The 22199-nt window shown below is 37.7% G+C and overlaps 1 protein-coding gene across 3 annotated transcripts in view; it reads right to left on the bottom strand.

Annotated features, from left to right (window-relative positions):
* prkd2 (protein kinase D2) overlaps positions 1–22199 on the bottom strand; it is a 42601-nt gene that overhangs the window by 6313 nt on the left and 14089 nt on the right. For 2 of the 3 annotated variants that reach the window (XR_011980569.1, XM_072690702.1), the window contains exons 2-15: positions 13520–13658; positions 5604–5735; positions 5227–5423; positions 4839–5022; positions 4242–4313; positions 3992–4154; positions 3652–3763; positions 2585–2662; positions 1981–2284; positions 1790–1842; positions 1571–1643; positions 1353–1459; positions 1105–1266; positions 858–956 (exon numbers count right to left, since the gene is read on the bottom strand). Coding sequence is in view for 2 of the 3 variants with exons in the window: in XM_072690702.1 (XP_072546803.1) it covers positions 858–956; positions 1105–1266; positions 1353–1459; positions 1571–1643; positions 1790–1842; positions 1981–2284; positions 2585–2662; positions 3652–3763; positions 3992–4154; positions 4242–4313; positions 4839–5022; positions 5227–5423; positions 5604–5735; positions 13520–13658 (1875 nt within the window). In the remaining variant the exon portion in view is untranslated. Of the gene's footprint in view, positions 1–857; positions 957–1104; positions 1267–1352; positions 1460–1570; positions 1644–1789; positions 1843–1980; positions 2285–2584; positions 2663–3651; positions 3764–3991; positions 4155–4241; positions 4314–4838; positions 5023–5226; positions 5424–5603; positions 5736–7313; positions 7377–13519; positions 13659–22199 lie in introns of those variants that run through there. The other variant, XM_072690703.1, reaches the window with a different exon arrangement.

Below are 22199 nucleotides of genomic sequence, written 5' to 3'. Positions count from 1 at the left end.
AGTCTGCAATGTGCACGTCTAATTAAACATTGTGGAGGGCACTATACATGCCAGGAAGAAACACTGTGCTGTCTTTTATATTATTGACAGCACTTTTCTTCTAAAGAAATTACAACTGACTATATATAAGCATATCTGGTCACTCAATCCAGAAGCTTTGAATGTATCCTCCAGTGCAGTCACAAAAATGAGAAAAAGGAGAAAAAGAAGGCTATGATGAGACTGTCTCCCATGAGGATTGCCCCAGGAAAAGAAGACCAAGAGTTACCTTTGCTGCAGAGGATAAGTTTATTAGAGACACCAGCCTCAGAAACTGCTAATTAAAAGCACCTCGGTTTAGAGTCCACATAAATGCTTCAAGCAGCAGACATCTCAACTGCTCAGAGGAGATTACATAGATTAGGCCTACATGGTCAAACTGCTGCAAAGAAGCCACTACAGAGGAACAACAAAAAGAAGACTGCTTGGGTCTAAGAACACAATAAATGGACATCTCATTGGTGGAAATCTGTACTTTGGTCTGATTAGTCCAAATTTGAGATTTTTGGTTCCACCAAATAGTAATATATATTTCTTTTTCCAGACAGTATTTGGATATACTATGGCAGGCACACACACACACACATGAAGGGTGCAGGAGACAGAGCAAGAGGGCAAGACAAGCTTAGATCCATAGTATTTATTACTCATATTTTTCAAACATATTTTTGCAAATATTAAATGTGGACGAAATTCGGCATTCAGAATCAGAACGCAATTTCATCACCAAAAATGCATGTTAATGCCAGCTGTAAACAGGCTCAAAGGTTCATGAAACGTATTAAATGTGCATTTTGTATCTACCATGTTGCATTTACCTGTGGGAATGGTTCTGCTGAGGCCAACAGTACATTTTCAGGTTTCAGGTCACAGTGCACAATATTCTTAAAGTGGAGGTGCCTTAGGGCAGCCAAGATCTGCAAGAAAAAAAGAGGAAGGAAACAGTCAGCTGACTGCTGAAAATAACCAAAATAAGTGACTGTACTTGATAATGCAGCCAACAGAGTTCATCTAATATTCTGTACAAACAATACAGTGATACACTGCCCACTACAGGTTTCTGACCTGTGTGATGAGGAACTTTGTGAGTCTCTCAGGCAGTCGTCCCTTCTCACTGGACAGGATCATCTCCAGCATGTCTCCATGTAGCTTTTCCATCACTACAAACACCTTCTCAGGAGTTTCAAACATACACTCCAGATTCACTATGCCCAGGTGCCGCAGGCTCTGAGAAAAACCACACACACACAGTTCCCATATCTGGCTCAAAATGTGAGAAGATTTTCACTCTCCAACTCTCTTTTGCTGTGTACCTGGAGTATGGCCACTTCATTCCTCAGTTGGCTTTCCTGTTTGGTGGGAAAACGAAGTTTGTCAATCACCTTCACTGCTACATCTCGTCCAGTTTTCCTGTGTTTTCCTAATAGAAAGACATTTCTCATTTATTTAACCAAAATATATAATAGCTAGCTGATAATATAGTTGTCAGTAGATATTTCACTAATTCCACATTTTATTTAAATGTTCTTACCACCGTACACCACTCCAAACTGGCCAGAACCCAGAACCTCATCAGCAAATATCTGATACACTGTGCCTATGTCCTGTAGAAAACAGCTTCATCATCACCCTGTTTTTCTAATCCTCAGCCTTAAAAGCACATTAATATAACAATGGGTATCATTTTATTCAAACATTTTACTGATTACATTTACAGCATTTGGCAGACTACCTGTATCTATGCACTCACCACATTCTCCTGAATCTGACTGTTGGAAACAGAGATGCTGACTGATGCTTGTCCTGTGAAGCACAAACTCAGAACATTATCCTAATCTAAACAATCCAAACAAACAATGCATTTCAAATGTTACAATTTTTTTTTAAATTCAGCCACAGTTTTAGATGTTTTTTTTTACAAAATTGATTAATTTGACTCACTGTGAGGAGTGTTTCCTTCAGCTGGTGGATTGTCCTGGAAGATCACAGGCATAAGAGCCTGACGTATAGCATTCTCCCAGGCTTTTGCAACTTCCCATCCTACTCCACTATTTGGTGCCACACTGTTGGGTGAAATGGGGCTTGACACACTGGGTGACTGGAAGGAGAAAGTATTAAAATCCTCCCCCACAAAGTAACGCATGTTGCCTGTGACAATCTCAAAGCAGTGGGCATTGGCCCCACTGGGCACCAGTGTAAAATCTTCCGCTGGCCGTACTTCTAGAATCTCAGAGAGAGGAATTTCCTGAGGAAGGCAGATGTGGGATGTCAGTGTGGAACTCAAAATAAACAATTAAAAAATATCTTCAGGAATAAAAAGACATAAAATTGAGCAATCTATCAAATATAGTAATCTGTTATGTCTTTCAATTCTTCAAAAAAAACATTTCCATTTCCCTTTATTTGAAGTTTACAAGAAATAAGACACATCCAATTTTTACACACACACACACACACACACACACACACACACACACACACACACACACACACACACACACACACAGAGAGAGATTTAGAAATTGCATAATGTGAAAGTATTTACCTTGTAGTATTTGTTGGTGGTGTCATTCTGGAATAAAATGATGCACTTGCAATCTAAACGCCAATAGTGTCTCTTCCTCTGTTGGGGCGAAAGGTCAAGAATCAGTGGTCAATAAGGAGTTGATGTGTGGCTTTTTGAGGAAAAGAACTGCATTACCCCTTTAAAGAGAAGTGGAGGAGCATAAGTAATAGGAAAAGCTGAAAAGAGATGACAACAGAGAGAAAAAAGCAAACAGGCAAATAGAAATTCAGTTTAAGGTCAACTGACAGCACATTGCTAATCAGTAAATCCCTGCATTTAATTCAAATGAAATGTTATTGCATAAACAAATGAGGAACTAGACAACTATTAAAAACACTAGCCACTGCATTAGTCAAGTTTCATATGTTATAAACAAGTCAATGTTCACAATTACAAGAAAAAAATCTGTACCGTGTCACGGTATGAACAGCACAGTTCGGTGGTCAATTCAGTTGACTGGACATGATTTGGAAGGACATACACCTGTCTATATAAGGTCTCACAGTTGACACTGCATATCAGAGCAAAAACAAAGCCAATGTGGAGGACATAACTGCATGTAGAGCTCAGAGGCAGAATTGTGTAGAGGCACAGATCTGGAGAAGACTACAAAAATGTGCTGCACTGAAATTTCCTGAGAGCACAGTGGCCACGATAATTCTTAAAAGGAATTTTTTGGAAAAACTAGGACTCTTCCTAGAGCTGGCTGCCCCACCAAACTAACTAATTGGGGGAGAAGGGCCTTGGCAGGAGAGATGAATAATTGCCTAATGGTTCTGTGTGCAGATGGAAGAAATTTCCAGAAGTTCAACCATCACTGCAGAGCTCCAATCTAAGCTTCATGGCAAAGTGGCCAAACAAAAGCCTCTCCTCAATTAAAGACACATAAAATCCCACCTGTAGTTTGCCAAAAAGCACCTAAAGGACTGAGTAAAGGGTCTGAATACTTCAATGCAATATTTTAAGTTTTACCTTTAGCAAAAATTCTGTTTTTACTTTGTCAGAATGAATAGGGGGGGGGGTTAGAAAACAGGTGAACAAAGTACCAGTGTATCCTTGTTGCTGTAATGCACCATCCAGCCTTCTTTAATTGCTGTACTGGAGCGGCGTGTTGTCTGCCTCACTGACTGCACCACTCTCATCAGGGGAATATTTGCACTGAGGAAACAGGAGTGGAATGCAGTCAGTCAATGAAGGTGTATACAGAACTTAGAATCTTTTTTAACATATTCAAACATTTTATCATAGTTGTAATAATATTGAGAAATGTGGTAATATAACTAAGAAAATCAAATGTGGGTATAAAGTTACAACACCCCTGCATTTATTACTACTCAAAATGGCAATGTGTAAGAGTGTGTGTTCACATGTGTAAAAATGACTGACCTCTGGTCTCCGCTGGCTCCATCCTGGCTGTTGTCAGGGGAGAAGGAGCCAGGGATACTGCAGGCCTCATCTGAGTCATCCAGTAAAGAGGACTTCTCAGAGTCAGTATACTCACTACTGTAGTCCATTGGTACCTCTGGGTCTGTATTTGGACTTAACATATCTGTAAAACAAATAGATTGAGGTCACAAATCACAGAACAGACAAAAACAGAATGGGGTTCACACACAATTCAAAAATCTTTCATTACCTCCAATAGTCTCTCCTAGACAGTCATGGGGCACTTTGTACACACATCGTTTGTGACAGTTGAACTTGCAGTCTGAAAGAAGATAACAGTCACAGTGAATGAGTTACTCTCATGTTCCAACATGCAACATAAAATATATGTTGTTGAGACAAAATACTAAAAAAGGTAAAGAGATTGTAATACACTTTTCACACAGTAGGGGGAAGAATAAGTTCCCTTGCATTATGGATTTGATTGCATCATAACTGCTCCAGAGGGTATATCCTTGGAATGAATGTACAGTACAGTACAGTACAGTGAAAAGGCATTAGGCTAGCCAAGACACATGCTTGCAAAACACTACATAATGTTCAAATAAATACAAATAAGCATGATAAATGCCTATTCTAGTCATTGCTTATACACAAAAACAATATATACAAAAACCTTGTAACTACAAAATGGCAACTTTTCAGGAGAATCAATAAACTGTAACTTTCAGTGAAAATCATGAATTTTGAACGATTTCTATTGCTCACTTCATCATAAAATACAACGTAAAAAAAACTACGTAAATACGCAAACCTTTACGTAAATAGTGGCTCAAAAGACCCAGACCTTTACACTGCAGTCCCTGGCGGAAGAGGCCCCGAAGCAGTCTTTTGCAGTACTGGCAGACGGTGGGTCGTGTATAGGAGTGCACAGCAAATGTGTGAGGCACCTTCACTTTGCTCATCAAGATCTTATCCAGGTGAACTGGCCGGCCTGTGTAAAATCTGCGTGCTTCACTGGGAGTTCGGGGCTGCAGAATGAATGCAAAGTAGAACAGATTTGCTGTATAGTATTTAAAGGTGAAATACTATATATATATATATATATATATATATATATATATATGAACATATCAGTTCTGTTTCAGTCAATGTCAGAAAGCAGTTTAATCTTAATTACTTTTTTACTTGTATACTGCATTGTATCTCTTTGTATGTGCAGGAATGGGATATACCATCTGTGTGTGTGAGCGAATCAAGTTTGTATCTTCAGAGGTTGTGCTAGTGCTGACAGTACTGAGAGATTCTGAGGTGGACAGACGGAGAGACTGACTGCTGGTCAGTGACGTAGTAGAGAGTCGTCTCTTTCTTGCCCCAGTGCAGTTATTGGGGATGCTAAAAGCACAGCGCTTATGGTAGTTAAGTCCACAACCTAAAGGGGAAGACAGAGAGCCAAAAATTAAGATTACAGAAAGGGAATGTTAGAGAACTATAACACAACAATAACATGGCACAATCACTTGCTAATAAGTAACAAGAAGCTAAAGTATTAAGAAATAAAAATACAAGTGAGAAGCAAGACTATGGGAAAGGAATGCTTATGTATCCTCACCATCACATTTGAGCCCTTGTCTCACAAGGCCAAAAAGCATCTCACCACAGTGGTCACAGAAGGCGGGGGCACGGTAAGAGTGCACATTAAGAGCATGAGGACGAATTTGGAAATCCTCAACAGTGGCAGTCGCTGTGGAGAACATGCATACAACAGTCAAATTAACTTAATTTATTTAAATGTTTTGTTTATTACAATGCAACATTCTCACTTGTTGGGTCACTTGTCCATACCAAGACCAAGATCAAAATGAATTGAGTTTTCTTCATGAAAAAGCCATCTATATCTGCTTCCAGTCCAAAAGTCTTGATTTTGCAGTCTGTAAGTCTTTTTAAATACAAAATATCTGCGTACAAACACAAATGTGGTATGGAATAAAATTTGGAGTGTGCAGACGTTTTAAATTTTTCAGTTACTGGCACCCACACTGTACAAATACAAGCAATGTCCACTCTAAATATATCCTTACAGTAAATTCAACCAAAGCCTGCTTTGAATGATTCAAAACAATAACCATTCTAAATGAATCCAACCAAATATGTCAAATCAATTAACTTGGCTGTTTTAGTTTTTCTTGTTTGAAAATACAAAAAAAATAAAAAATAAATACCATATCCAAACCGGATATTGATTGATTGGTAGCGAATATATGAAGCTTTGCTTTTTTGTTTGTAAACACCCCCCCCCCCCCCTCACAAAAAAAAAAAAAAAACTTATTAAAGTATGAAAAATAAAATAAACTATAGGGAATAGAAGGTAATGACAACATTTAAACAAGAAAAAGAAAAGAAACAAAGAACAGCAACTATTTAAAAAAATAAACTTTTAATTACTTCAAAAGAAATCACTATTAAATTATTATGGATTACAGAGAAGCTTAAACAAGTTCCAAACAAACAAAAAAATATACCAACTGTAAGAAATTAGGACAATGGAACTGGAGTAGCACCATTTATAACATAAATTTTACATAATAGCACATAGCTTAGCAGCGTATCATGCTTTAAAAATAGCGTAACCTACACGTTCTTCATGTTGTTTGTTCACATTTTCTGGTAAAATTAAGCTTAAAATTGAGCTATAATGTGCTCCGACGGGGTTGAGGTGGCCAGTACTCAAAGGCAGTATCTAGCGACCTAGCAAGCTTGGGGTAGTGAGTGGATCGGACTGGACTTTTGTTATATCCTTGAAATTCTGATCCACCTCTTTTGTTTTTAAGAAAAAATAATCTAATTGTTTTTTACACCATCAAATAACAATACTAACTGTATTTAGATGTGCCAACATGATGAGAGTTGAATATCACATATTTGGCACACTGCGTTTGTCTTGTCTGCACTCAATTTGAAATGCTTCCAAACAGCTGAGCTTCTCTGCATTTTTTTAAAGAGGTGGAGCAAAGGGAGGGGAAAAAACGAATATCCGAATTCCAAAATGAAAAAATGAATACAATTCATTCAATTAACTTATAAGTAGCATTATGGCCAGGTATTGCCTATTCCCTGATTAGAGCTGCAAAGACTATTCGACTTCTTCAACTAAAATCAATGACCAAATTAGTTGCCAACAAATTTAATAATCAATTAGTTGGTGACATTATCGCGCTGACTAGGAACGGTTCGCAATGCATGTGCAGCACGTATCAAAGTTCAATAATAACAGTCTGGAGTACAGTTTTACTGCCACTGGTACTTTTTACACAATAATTACCTCAGTCTGGACGCATCGGAAACACAGCATTGTGATTCAAGCAACACTTGGCCAGAGTCCCATACGAAATTCTGTCAAAATAAAAGTCCCTCCTAAACCTGAATAAAACATTTTGAATTGAATTTCTGAATTAAAAATGATGAATTAGTTTAAGAAAACAATTTAAAAGCATATAAAAAGTAACTCAAATGAATAACTATAAATAATACCAGATATTAAGAAGACATTATATTATACTTAGTGATGCTGGGAAAACCAGTTTTGCACTGGTACTTTATTAACATAATCTTAATCAGGAAACGCATTTTTTTAATAAAAGTGGCATTATTGGCATTTTGGCTGTAATGCCTGTACTAAAACTAGTGTTGCTGGGAAATACAGCTTTGCGCTTGCACTTGAATAATATAATTAGTCAAATCAATGAGGTTCCCCAGATTTTCAGTATAAAACATTGTGCCAGTGGCTGAGAAGCTGTATATGTTCCATTTTAATGCCACTTAAATATTTATATATATTTTTATTATTTATGTGCCCTGGGTCAGATTATATTTTGAAAGTGCCAGCACAAAACTGTATTTCCCAGCAACACTAGTTTTAGTACAGGCATTACAGTCAAAATGTCTGAAATACACTGATTTTGTGTATTCGCCTAGTATAAACCATTGGTGTCAGTAGTAAAAAAAAAAAATTCTCAGCCACACTAGTCTGAAATACTATCACCATATTGTCATAAACCTACATGTTGGTTGAATGATCTATTTTCATTCATAATGTCATATTTCTTAAAGCTTTACATTTTGATCAGGATGTTGTAGCCAGGGATTTCAAGAAAGCCTAAGATGATAATCATGGCAGTGCATGTGTCAAGTCAAGTGGCTTTTACACACTGTCATGACGGGTTAGGCCAGACACAGAGGGATGAACACTCGCAGAGATGGAGTCAAAGCAAGTAATTTATTTAACAAACAAAAGGGGGCAAGTGAACCAAACATGTAGCAACTCAAGGGCATTGATTAAGGGCAACGTGGACAGTGATTAACAGAACCAGAACATGGCAAACAAGAAGGCAAAAATAAACAGACCTGAGACCGGAGGTTAGCTGGGGAACCAAGTACTAGACAAGAGCTGCTAGGCCGACCCAATCAGGAACTGCTGCATGGCAGAGGGTCGCCTAGCTTGAACGAGAGCTGGGAGATTAGCTGCAGAACCCAAACGGCAATGCTGAACAGACTTGGAATCGAAGCTTGAACATGAACAGTATTACTGGATAAATGAGCAAACCTAGTCCGGCGATAGAACCTCTGTGAAGCTCTGTAGTAGTCGATGGAGTCGAGCAGAAGCTGACCTAATGCTATACTGAGCTCGAAAGGTAACTTGGAGCTCGAAAGGTAACTTGGTTACCTTGGTATTTCCCAGCAACACTAGTTTTAGTACAGGCATTACAGTCAAAATGTCTGAAATACACTGATTTTGTGTATTCGCCTAGTATAAACCATTGGTGTCAGCAGTAAAAAAAAAAATTCTCAGCCACACTAGTCTGAAATACTATCGCCATATTGTCATAAACCTACATGTTGGTTGAATGATCTATTTTCATTCATAATGTCATATTTCTTAAAGCTTTACATTTTGATCAGGATGTTGTAGCCAGGGATTTCAAGAAAGCCTAAGATGATAATCATGGTAGTGCATGTGTCAAGTCAAGTGGCTTTTACACACTGTCATGACGGGTTAGGCCAGACACAGAGGGATGAACACTCGCAGAGATGGAGTCAAAGCAAGTAATTTATTTAACAAACAAAAGGGGGCAAGTGAACCAAACATAAAAAATAAAAAATGATGGTACCCCTGAAAATAATGTGACCAAAGGGACATGTTAAATCAAGGTGTTACCACTAATTAGCATCACAGGTGTCTTCAATCTTGTAATCAGTCAGGGGGCCTATATATAGGGCTACAGGTAGTCACTGTGCTGTTTGGTGACATGTACCACACTCAACATGGACCAGAGGAAGCGAAGGAAAGAGTTGTCTCAGGAGAAAAGTATAGACAAGCATGTTAAAGGTAAATCTCCAAGCAGCTTGATGTTCCTGTGACTACAGTTGCACATATTATTCAGAAATTTAAGATCCACGGGACTGTAGTCAACCTCCCTGGACGTAGTTGCAGGAGGAAAATTGATGACAAATCAAAGAGACGGATAATACGAATGGTAACAAAAGAGCCCAGAAAAACTTCTAAAGAGATTAAAGGTGGACTTCAAGCTCAAGGAACACCAGTGTCAGATCGCACCATCCGTCGTTGTTTGAGCCAAAGTGGACTTCATGGGAGATGACCAATGAGGACATCATTGTTGAAAACAAATCATAAAAAAGCCAGACTGGAATTTGCCAAACTACATGTTGACAAGCTCCAAAGCTTCTGGGAGAATGTCCTATGGACAGATGAGACAAAAATTGAACTTTTTGCCGTGGCACATCAGCTCTATGTTCACAGACGGAAAAATGAAGCATATCAAGAAAAGAACACTGTGAAACATGAAGAAGTTATTTCTGTGACCATTGTGGGCTTTTCTTTTAATAACCGAGGGGTACCAACAATTTTGTCCATGTGTGTATTGTCATTTCAGCTCTGTACAAGTACACAGTGAAATGAAATTATGTTTTTTTCCAGAAAAAGGGTGCCACATGGAACGAAACAAGAACAAAAAAACAATGCAGTACAGACAAAATAATACGGTACAGGACAAGACTGCAGAAAGTGCAACATGCAAGACAGTACAATTAATACAATAAATATGACTCAATTCTGAGTAGAGGTAATGAGTGTAAGGTGCATAGATATTTAACAGGTAGGTATTGGTAATAAGGTGCATAGAAATAGAAAAGTCCTTCGCTACAATTTTATTGAGAACCAGTTAACAGGAAGTAAAACCGGAAAGTATATGTTCCCACTCTTTCACTTTCTGCTTTCTAAAATCTCTCTTCTTCTTCTTCTTCGTTCTTTGTGGACATAAACAGACTACGTTGGACATTTGGGAAATAGACAAGCAACGGCATTATCACAGACACGCTGGCTATGACGCACCTAGACAAACCTAAAAAAGCGGCTACAGAAAAATGTCAGCAGCTTGGCAGTCCATCTTGATGTAAAATTTGTCTAAATTGACCATTTTTCAGTACATAAAAAAAAAGACGAAATGCACTAGCAAGCTCAGTAATGAAATACCTGGAACAACAAGTAAGACATCTAAAGTAGATGATAACATGATAACTACTTGATCAACAGCACATAGCCTAATTTACCACTTTCTACAGAATTTTGGTTAAGAAGTTTAGAAAAATCAGTTTGTAATTAAAACTGGGTCTAAGGCACACATAGTTGACTTTACTCATTATTCCTCAGATATTTGCGAATTATTCTATGGTTGAGTGAGTGAGCTAAAGGACTATAGTAAAAGTCAATAAGAGAATGTTCTGGAGTTATTTCTTTTATCAGTCATAAATAGGGATGCACACACAGATCGGGCCGATCGAGGCAAATGTTAACTGTTCGGCTTTACTAAAAATAAATCTAAGCTCGATCCTTTGTTTTACGTCAGCGATGTAGGTGTTGTAAATGGATTTGTTGCAGGATTGCCCGCAATGCAAGCATCTTAAGAGGTGGTAGTAGCAGAGCTGCATTCAATAATGCATAAATAAATGCATTCAACTAACAATTTGATAGAGCATCTAAAAAAATAAACACTCAGCCAAATACAGTGAGTTTATTCAGGCATTTATTCAACTTCAGCAACTTAGATGTTTTCTCGAGAGGTCGTTGAAAGAATCACTCGGACTGATCAGCCTATGGAAGAAAATACAGGTTTTCATCGTCTTTTAGAGCCTTTGGAGCCACTGTATGCCTTGCCAGCACTACATTTCAGAAACAGCTCTGCCGGGGGTTTACAAAAAAATTGCCTACCACCTGCGAGGTCTTTTATCGGATGTGACTGCTATTGGCCTAACCATCGACATTTGGAGCTGTAACATCATTATATAGCCTCACTGCACACTGGATTGACTGGATTTATTTTTGCTAATCAGTTTCACTGACGGGTCTCATACAGCAGAACACATGTAACAAGCAATCAAGGAGATGTTGAACACGACGAGACGAGCAACGGCATCATCACAGACACACTGGCTAACGCAAGAAAGATTTTTTTAAGTGTTCACCACAGGCCTACACATATCTGGAGAATAATCAGATTGATATGAAAATGCCAGTCAAGCGCCTACAAAAAGAAGTTAGATTGAATAGCACTCACTACATGATTTGACTATTCGTAACAATAGTTTCTTTTTAATTTGATTTGAGATAATGCACTTATTTCTATAACATGAATTACCTTGGAGTTAAAGATCTTAACCCTGCCATGTACTGTCAAAACAAACACTTCCCAGGAAAAAATCATAATGGATTTCCATTATGCCTAGTCATCATCACAGCCACATTTTGGACTTAATTCTAAGTGTCAGCATAGATAATATAGCTGTTCTTCTCAACACCATGGTAATCACAGATCAACATCTTATTTCCAATTAACTTAACTGCAATGTGTTCAACTCCAAAGTATAACATCCTCCACAGCTAGTAGTTTTATTTATACCCTCCTAGATATGTATTTACGTTTACGACATTCCTCTCTTATGCAAAGGAACTTACAAAAGTGCTTCGCTGTTCACTGTACCTTTAGCTAGTTTGTATAGACTAGGATTCAAAAGTACCTTAGACTAGATACTACTAAATACACAAGTCAGTGTGGAGACTATAATACCTGGCACGACACTTCACCCAAGTACACTTGGAAGAGGTGGGTCTTGACAACAAGTGTTTCTGCTGTTCAGACACCCAGGGGAAGTTTGTTCCACCACTTCAGTGCCAGGACAGAAAAAAAATGTTGAAAAAAAAAGGTTGTTGTATCAGTATCAGTATAGATTAGTCATGCTTCCTAAGCCACTATTAACTACTAATAACTATGTACAAGAAGTGCAAGTGTAACTGTAAGCGAGGCAAATGAGAGGCACATAGGTGGCAGAATCGATTCACATGTCCAACAGATTTGCCCCACTCAGTGAGGCATCTTCTGTGAGGCCTGTTGAAAGTGCGCTTGTTAAATGATTCTATTCTTCAATACGTGAAAGTACAGTAGCATGCAAAAGTTTCAGTACCCCTAGTCACAATTACGCCACAGTGTTAGTGCTATCTTTATTTTTTATTTTTTTATCCAAATACACATAAATCAAGCAAGGGTAATTACCTGATGCTAAGTAGAAAAGTCCTTTTAGGTCTTGTTGTTAATCTATCTCTGAAAGTTACCCTGAGATGCACCAGCAGAAGTCAGCAATATGCCAGGAGTGAGGGTGCTAGACATTCAAGGGAACCTTGTGGTGTTAGCTAAACATAGGTATTCTAGGATAGTTATCCATGCAAATGCTAATGCCATTCGTCTGTGGCAGTCAGAAATGACCAAGTAATGACGTGATATCGTCTGTACTCATTCTAATGTGATGCTGCAACAAATCTTACAAGGCAATTCCACTTAGTTAGTGTGACTGCACATGATACCACATGCCTGTTTTTAAACCACACACACACACACACACACACACACACACACACACACACACACACACACACTATATACATTCAAATCAAAGCACATTTACTCCAGTATAAAACTCTTTAATACATCAGTAGTCAACAAACAACAGATCTCAGTCTAGAGTCTATATCACCACACACACACAAACTAAAGGTGGGAGGAGAGTTAGACTGGATTATAAGATGGTAAACACACTATAAAATATAACAAAAGCTGCTACTAAACTAACTACAAAAAAAAAAAAAAAAAATTATATAATATATATATTATATATATATATATATATTATTAAAAATACATTTTATTTCAGGATTATTAGCAGCACACCTTATGTAAACTGTGTGCCTGTATTATTCAAACAAACACAAAGGGTTTGGTACATTAAATATGATTATTTCTATTTTATTTTATTTATATTTATGGTATGTAAATTAAAACATAATTAAAAAGTAAATTACTCTCCACCACTGTAGGCATAATGCGCAATTATTGCTTAATTAAAAGTGAGATCATTATTTATTTATGACTTAAATAACAATGGTTATTAATTATTTCTTACCAGACAGCACCACTTCCACCAGATCTCCCTCCTGGATATCAGTTGCAGCCTTAACCAGTTGCAAGATGTTGTTGGTGCTTGTATCATGCTTAAAAAGAAGGATCTTGTCATAAATCCCATAAAAGCCACACTCAGGAAACTGCCAAGAGAAAAGAGAGAGAGAGATTAGCATACTATTCTCTACTATGTTGTTACCACTGTGAAAATCTTTTTTAGGATCTCAAAGGATGTGAGCAGAAGTGAAAGAAGCATCAGAAGTTGTAAAAGCTCATGAAACTCATGTAACCAGATACTTAGAAGAGCTACAAAATGATGTTGTCATGAAACCTTGATCTAATATTTCATAACTTATGACACAGGTATAACTACTTCTAAACAAGTTAACAGATTTATTTCAGTGTTTTCAGGGGAATTCCAGTAGGGTGTTTCTGAACTGTAAATGATACAGTTGACTGCCTTGCACCTTGCACTACATGCACCTCAGAGCCAACCAATCATAGCATGGAGAATTTTAGATGAGACTCTCCCATAGAACTAAACACTGTGGGGCAACACATACTTAAAAGCTCAACATCACCTAATAATTTAGCAAGAAAAATGAGTGTACTAGGCTGGTCTGAGAAAGCAAGACATAGAATAAATAATTAATATATTATTAGTGCTGCATTACATGGGAACTGCTGATAGTTATACGGAGGATGAAAAAAAGAAATACTTCTCAACTTTCTTTTCATAAAGTCCACTGCCTTGATAGAACCAGGCAGAGAAAACAGAAAGGCAATGATACACCAACTATATGTCTGACCCGTTGTCAAGTCAAATCAAATTTATTAGTATACCAACTGTTGTTGTCACAAGCAGCTTTACATAATCAGTAATTAGTAAAAGAAAAAAAACATAAAAAGATATGAAAAAATCTATGCTGGTCAGACTGGTAGGTGGCAGCTGGTCTGACGGAAGTAGAGGGGACCTTAGCGGGCAGTCTTCCAGCAGTTCGGGCTTGGTGACCATTTACTCGGAGAAGGTAAAGAGACAGAGTTAGTTCTGAATGGATTTATAGAGAGCAGAGAATATTGAACAGTATCAGAGTGTGTCTGACGACTCCGGCAGGTCTGACTATAACAGCCTAGTTAAAAGGAGAGAGCCAAAAGGTAACACAGACACGGGAGCACCCTAAAACGCTAGCGTCTATCTGCTCCACTGTACACAAACCTGAGTGATCGCGTGCAAGCAGCAAGACGACAGCTCCAGCATCTCAGTATACTACAATTCCCTGTGTCCGCAAACTCCATGTCTTACAAGCTTTATCTAAGGGGAAACATTACTTATCAAAAGCTAAACTAAACAGGTGAGTTTTCAGCCTAGATTTAAAAAAAATTAGACTGTGTCTGAATCCTGAACATTATCTGGAAGGTTATTCCAGAATTTGGGGGCTTTATAAGAAAAGGTTCTTCCCCCTGCAGAGGTTTTCAGAATTTTTGGGAACTCCTGAGAAGCCAACACCCTGAGATCTAAGTATTCTTGATGGTTCATAATATGTTATATAATCTTGCAGGTAGCAAGGCCATGTAGGGCTTTGTATGTTAATAAAAGAATTTTGTAGTCAATACGGAACTTAACTGGGAACCAAAGAAGTGCCGATAGAACCGGAATGATATGGTCAAACTTTCTAGTTTTAGTAAGGACCCTGGCTGCAGCATTTTGAACTAGTTGAAGTTAATTGAGGTTACTGCTGGAACAACCTGACAAAAGTGCATTACAGTAATCTAGCCTTGAAGTAATAAAAGCGTGTACTAGCTTTTCTGGATCCTGTAGAGATAAGGAATTTCTTAGTTTGACAATGTTCCTGAGATGCATAAAGGCTGTCCTACTAATATTAGCTATATTTTGCTGAAATGCTAAATCTCAATCAAATATGAGGCCAAGATTTTCAGCTGCTAGACCAGGAATAATGGAAGCATCAGTCTAAGTTTAGTATTATTTAGTATTATTTCTAGGGTCTTTGGGCCTAAAAGGATAGCCTCGGTTTTGTTACTGTTAAGAAGGAAGTTATGTGACATTCAGAGTTCAATATCCTTTACACAGTCCTCGATTTTCTTTAATCTAAATTTAGCGTCAGGTTTGGCTGATATATAGAGCTGTGTGTCATCTGCATAACAATGAAAATTAGCATCATGTCTGCTTATAACTTAGCCCAGTGGTAACATGTATAATGTAAATAGTAGCGGTCCTAAAGTAGAGCCCTTCAGAACTCCATATTTTACTTTTGTGTAATTTGAAGATAAATCTTATCTTTACAAACTGATAGAGTTCAGTTAGATATCATTTGAACCACAATAGTTCTGTTCCTGTGATTCCAAACATTTTCTCTAATCTTTCCAGTAGAATAGTATGATCTATTGTATCAAAGGCTGCACTGAGGTCGAGTAGGGCTAATAAAAGATACGTAGCCTTGATCAGAGGCAAAAAGGAGATTGTTTGTAAACTTCACTAGGGCTGCCTCCGTGCTATGATAGGGCCTGAATCCAGATAGGAATTTCTCATACTCATATTTACTCAGGTATAAGCAGAGTTGTTGGGCCACAGTTGTTTCTAATATCTTGGATACAAATGTTAAGTTCAAAATTAGTCTGTAATTAGACAATACACTGGGATAAAGATTTGGTTTCTTGATTAAAAGTTTTATGCTAATTTAAGGGTTTTAGGTACATGCCCTAAGCTAATGATGAATTTACTATTGTTAAAAGAGGTCTAATTATATTTCTTTTAGTATTTTTGAGGGAATTGAGTCAAGTGTACTGGTTTCATAATTTGCTGAGAAAATATTTTTTTCTAGTTCTGGCTGTGGAAGTGGGTAGAAGGCTTCCAGCCCTTGTTCTACAACTAAGTTAATGTTCAAAAGGCCGCTACACCAGATGACGGCCATGTTTGATTTAATAAGGAGGGTTGTATTTGTTGTTTAATGTTTTCTATTTTATTAAAATAGTCCATAAAAACATTACTGGTTAAAGAAGTTGGAATCTGTGGTTGGGTATCTGCCTGGCTTTTAGTGAGTTTAGAAATCTGGGATTGTTTTTGTTATTCTCAATCAGTGAGGCCAAATTTGCTGAGCAAGCTTTAATGAGTGCCTTTCTATATTGACTAAGGCTGTCCTTCCAGGCAGAGTGGAACACCTCTAGTTTGGTCGTCTGTCTTGTTTAAAGGTACGAGTTTGATCACTGTACCACGGTGCAAGCCTTTTTGCAATGTTTTTTTACTTTTAAACTGTGCCACTTTGTCTAAGGTTAATAGAAGGGTGTTTTGTCGACCGTTTGTTAATCTATCTAGCTCCGTTTGGTCTGACGGAGTGTAAGCTAAGGTCAATATGTTTGGGAGGTTTTCAGTAAACTGTACAGCGGCCATTGGGGTTACTGCATGCTTTAATCCAGGTTTCAGTGAGGCAAAACATCTCATTTCTGATTACATATAATTTCATTTACAATTACAGCTTTCGAGGTTAATGATCTAATATTAAGTAGGCCAAGCTTTAGGTCTGAGGTGGCGCTGTTATCGTTTGAATGCAAGAATTTAACACTGATTAAATTCAAACGAGCTGATTTCATTATTCTATGTTTGGGTTTAATGTAGGGCACATACACAGTCTCAATACAGTAAAACCTGGGTTACGCCTCAAAGCAGCTCGCAGACAGTCGGTTTAGCCTGTCTGTCTGCGGCCTGGTCCCAGCTCTGGATTGTCAGCAACCTTTTACACTATTCTGCCGACTAACTAGCAGACTATGCGCTATGCTGCACGAAAAGAGGGCAGCACCCTCCTGCGTGGGGTGGACGCCATCCCTACCTAAAAAAAACAGACTTTAACCAATTATCTCTCAATTATCTGAGAGAGGAGATACAGTGGGCAGTGGTGGCTCAGAGATTAAAGCACCAAACTATTGAAAGGGTTGTGGGTTTGATAACTGGACTTGGCAAGCTGCCACTGTTGGACACTTGATTTCTTTTCACTGCAGCAGTAATGTGGTCAGCTGAGCAGTACAGAATTATGTCAACAGCATATAAATGTATTTTACAGTCAACAATAGAGGCATTCACTATGGATTCTAAAACTTACCGATCTAAACCTCCTTTGTGGAGTGGAATTACATGTGCTGCTTTACAGATGGGAATTATTCTTGATAAAATAGAGACAGTGTAATTAATTACAAACTGTAGCAGCTACCTCGGGGGGGACTATACAATGTATATTCTATACAATGACTATACAATATGTCTGTTCAACATAAATTAAAAGGAACCTGGGTTAGCCTAATGGTGTTTTTTTGTTGTACCAAAGTTGTACTAAACCATGAGTCTAAACTGCAGTGTAAATGGAACGGATGACTCTTGTTTACCACTGCACCCCCATTGCTTATACATGGAACTTTTAAGTATATTATTAATTTGAATATACTTCCTTGCATTACATAAGCACTGTATTGATGATCTATTCATAACTAAGCTCTACAAGGGACAATTTCTTCATTCAATATATGAAAAACACACTTATAGTATTCACAAAACCATCAAAATTATTGAAGTGAAAATGAATAAAAGTTTTAGCATATTGTCCAACATGTTGTATTTTTTTTTATAATAAATGTATTTTGTTTATGGATTATTACAACATTTAACTGTTAATGCTAAGTATACCAAAAGTAGGGGAGGTAAATATGACAATACACTGGGGGAAAAAAGTATTTAGTCAGTCACCAATTGCGCAAGTTCTCCCACTTAAAAAAAAATGAGAGAGGCCTGTAATTGACATCATAGGTTGACCTCAACTATGAGAGACAAAATGAGAAAAAGAAATCTGAAAATCACATTGTCTGATTTTTAAAGAATTTATTTGCAAATAATGGTGGAAAATAAGTATTTGGTCACCTACAAACAAGCAAGATTTCTGGCTGTCACAGACCTGTAACTTCTTCTTTAAGAGGCTTCTCTGTCCTCCACCCATTGCCTGTATTAATGGCACCTGTTTGAACTCGTTAACAGTATAAAAGACACCTGCCCACAACCTCAGTCAGTCACACTCCAAACTCCACTATGGTGAAGACCAAAGAGCTGTCGAAGGACACCAGAAACAAAATTGTAGACCTGCACCAGGCTGGGAAGACAGGCAAGCAGCTTGGTATGAAGAAATCTACTGTGGGAGAAATAATCAGAAAATGGGAGACCTACAAGACCACTGCTAATCTCCCTCGATCAGGGGCTCCACGCAAGATCTCAGCCCGTGGGGTCAAAATGATTACAAGAACGGTGAGCAAAAATCCCAGAACCACACGGGGGGGGGCCTAGTGAATGACCTGCAGAAAGCTGGGACCAACGTTACAAAGGCTACCGTCAGTAACACACTACGCCGCCAGGGACTCAGATCTTGCAGTGCAAGACGTGTTCCCCTGCTTAAGCCAGTACATATCCGGGCGCGTCTGAAGTTCGCTAGAGAGCATTTGGATGTTCCGGAAGAGTATTGGGAGAATGTTTTATGGTCAGATGAAACCAAAGTAGAACTGTTTGGTACAAACACAACTCGTGTTTGGAGGAGAGTGAATGCTGAGTTGCATCCAAAGAACGCCATACCAACTGTGAAGCATGGGGGTGGCAACATCATGCTTTGGGGCGGTTTCTCTGCAAAGGGACTAGGACAACTGGTCCGTGTACATGAAAGAATGAATGGGGCCATGTATTGTGAGATTTTGAGTGCAAACCTCCTTCCATCAGCAAGGGCATTGAAGATGAAACATGGCTGGGTCTTTCAGCATGACAGTGATCCCAAGCACACTGCCAGGGCAACAAAGGAGTGGCTCCGTAAGAAGCATTTCAAGGTCCTGGAGTGGCCTAGCCAGTCTCCAGATCTCAACCCCATAGAACACCTTTGGAGGGAGTTGAAAGTCCGTGTTGCCTGCCGACAGCCCCAAAACATCACTGCTCTAGAGGAGATCTGCATGGAGGAATAGGCCAACCTTGTGAAGACTTACAGAAAATGTTTGACCTCCGTCATTGCCAACAAAGGATATATAACAAAGTATTGAGATGAACTTTTGTTATTGACCAAATACTTATTTTCCACCATTATTTGCAAATAAATTCTTTAAAAATCAGACAATGTGATTTTCTGATTTTTTTCTCATTTTGTCTCTCATAGTTGAGGTCTACCTATGATGTCAATTACAGGCCTCTCTCATCTTTTTAAGTGGGAGAACTTGCACAATTGGTGACTGACTAAATCCTTTTTTTCCCCACTGTATTGTATCGTATTGTGATAAATTGAGTAATGACCCATAATACAATCTGGGCATATTGTGGATTTCAGTGCCTAAAGAACACGGACCAAGAACAAGTTGCATTTCATTGCAGAGTGTAATATGTCCCGTTTAATTGGATAAAGTGCAGCACATTGGATAAAAACATGCTACCAAGTAGGGGAGAGTATTTGAATGACAGTTTAAGAATCTACTAATTCTGCTACTAATTCAATTTGACCAGAATATTGCAATAAATATCATGCATCATGAAAATGTATTTAAATAGTGATGTAATACTGCTTACCACATCAACCACCCATAGACCAAAGATGATCATAATTCAGAATATAGTTCATAATATCATATCATAAATATCACAATAAAAGGCTACATTCATATACAGCCCATCAACAACTACAGCAAAAAATAATATCATTTTAGTGCACAACCTTGAAGCTAAAAGATTATCTTTTGCATCTGTTTCCATAAATTAGTTATCTAATTCTTTTCTTTGCAGTTGGGATGGTGCGTTTGTTATGTGCAGCATTTGTTGTCCACCAAAGACATTGTATAGTCTGATGGCCAAAAAGCTCCAGTTGGACATGCCTTTGTATGAAATGAAGTGGAGATGTAATTCTCTTTGTAACACTCCCAATAAGCTTGGACTGGTAAAGAATGCAGGGTCTCCCCCATTTAAGTTGCTGAAGCTTTTAACTTTTTCAGAGTAGTCAAAGGCGTCTTGGTGGCATCTCTCACTAGCCTCCTTCTTGTACAGTCACTCTGTTTGCAAGGATGGTTTGCTCTAGGCAAATTTACACACTGGCCATATTACTTCTATTTCTTAATGTTGTTATTTGACTAAACTCCAGGGGATTTCAATTACCTAAATATTTTTATCCATACCCTTTTTTAGTGCTGCATAAAGCATTTAATTCTTTTTTGTCTTTATGGTGTATTTTACATAAACATTGAAGGAGTTTGCAATGCACTACCTTAATACCTTTTAAGATTAGGCCTGCACAATTTAGGGGGCAGACAGCTTGACTGCAGGATCTGTCTAGATCACAATTTTGTGATCTAGACATTTATTTTTCATGTGCAAAGATCTCAATACTCTTCAATGCCAAAGTTCTAAAGTCTCTCAATGTAACAAAATCAAATCAAAAGTTAAATCAAAGTCACAAGACCAGTTCACAGCCAAGTTGAGCCAAGTTCAGAATTGTATTAACAGATAAAATGAACAATAGCCTCAATATAAGAACAATAAGGTCAGAAATAAAAATACATTTAAGATACTTTAAAGCATCATTAGTAAAGCATGATAGAAGGAGTTAGCTTGGACTTATTGTAATCCCGAAAACAATACAGTAACACACAATGCCATCAGTAACACAAAGAACAAAAAGTATGTCCTTAATTCTAAATTAAACATAAGTAAATGGCTCAAGAGAAACAGCATTTTTTATCCAAACAGGGCTTCCAAAGATTTGGAAATCCACCTTAGGGCATATCATGCAAAATAGTGTGGTCAGTAACTCTGAGGTCATCACTTATCCAAAGCAACTTACATCTGAACCATATTACAGAGATACACATTTTAAAAGGGGTCATTTAAAAAGTAAAAGAAATGATATTGTTTACTTTTATATTACTACTACTACTACTACTACTACTAATAATAATAATAATAATAATTGCAAACTCAATATAAAGAGTTTGCCATTTTTATATTCAGTTAGTGAGTAAAAAGTATAGATTTATATTTTAAATGTAGTGAGCAGAACAAAAATTATTAAGTGACAGACATACTTAAGTATAGATTAAAAATCATTACTTATGTACAGTAATTAAGATCATGTACATTGTTATTTCCCACCTTTGATTTGGCTTACACCATAGTTTGTTGGCTCAGAAAGTAAACACACAGTATTCACACAGTAAATTCTGAAACCCTGGATATACGACACAGACCTTGAAAACCACAACTACATAGAATCTTTTTTCAATAGTGTACATAACATGAAATTTATCCAAAGATTAAGAAGAGCTGGGTTTATTTACCACATAGAACTGACTGAGAATAAGTTCATTGTTTTTAACTATCTTATTCTGTCCAGTCTACTAGATACTAATCACCACAGCATTAGCTCACTATGAACTTGATTGTGCAGGTGATTCCAACAAATACCCTAGACCTATGCTGACATATTACAACCCATGCAGTGACCGTAAACATGTATGTCTGTCTATGCCATTACTGCATCCCTAAAAGCAATTTTCCTATACAAGTCTACACCACAAGCAAACCAAATCTAAGGAAATCATAAAACTACTTCTAGAGGCTCTTCCCTAGAGACTGCACAACATTTCTAAAAGTGCTTTGTGTTGCTGAGGATCAG

The sequence above is a fragment of the Salminus brasiliensis genome, chromosome 11, assembly GCF_030463535.1.
Source record: "Salminus brasiliensis chromosome 11, fSalBra1.hap2, whole genome shotgun sequence".
In the NCBI taxonomy this organism is placed as follows: Eukaryota; Metazoa; Chordata; class Actinopteri; order Characiformes; family Bryconidae; genus Salminus; species Salminus brasiliensis.
This window is presented reverse-complemented; position numbering and strand designations above follow the sequence as displayed.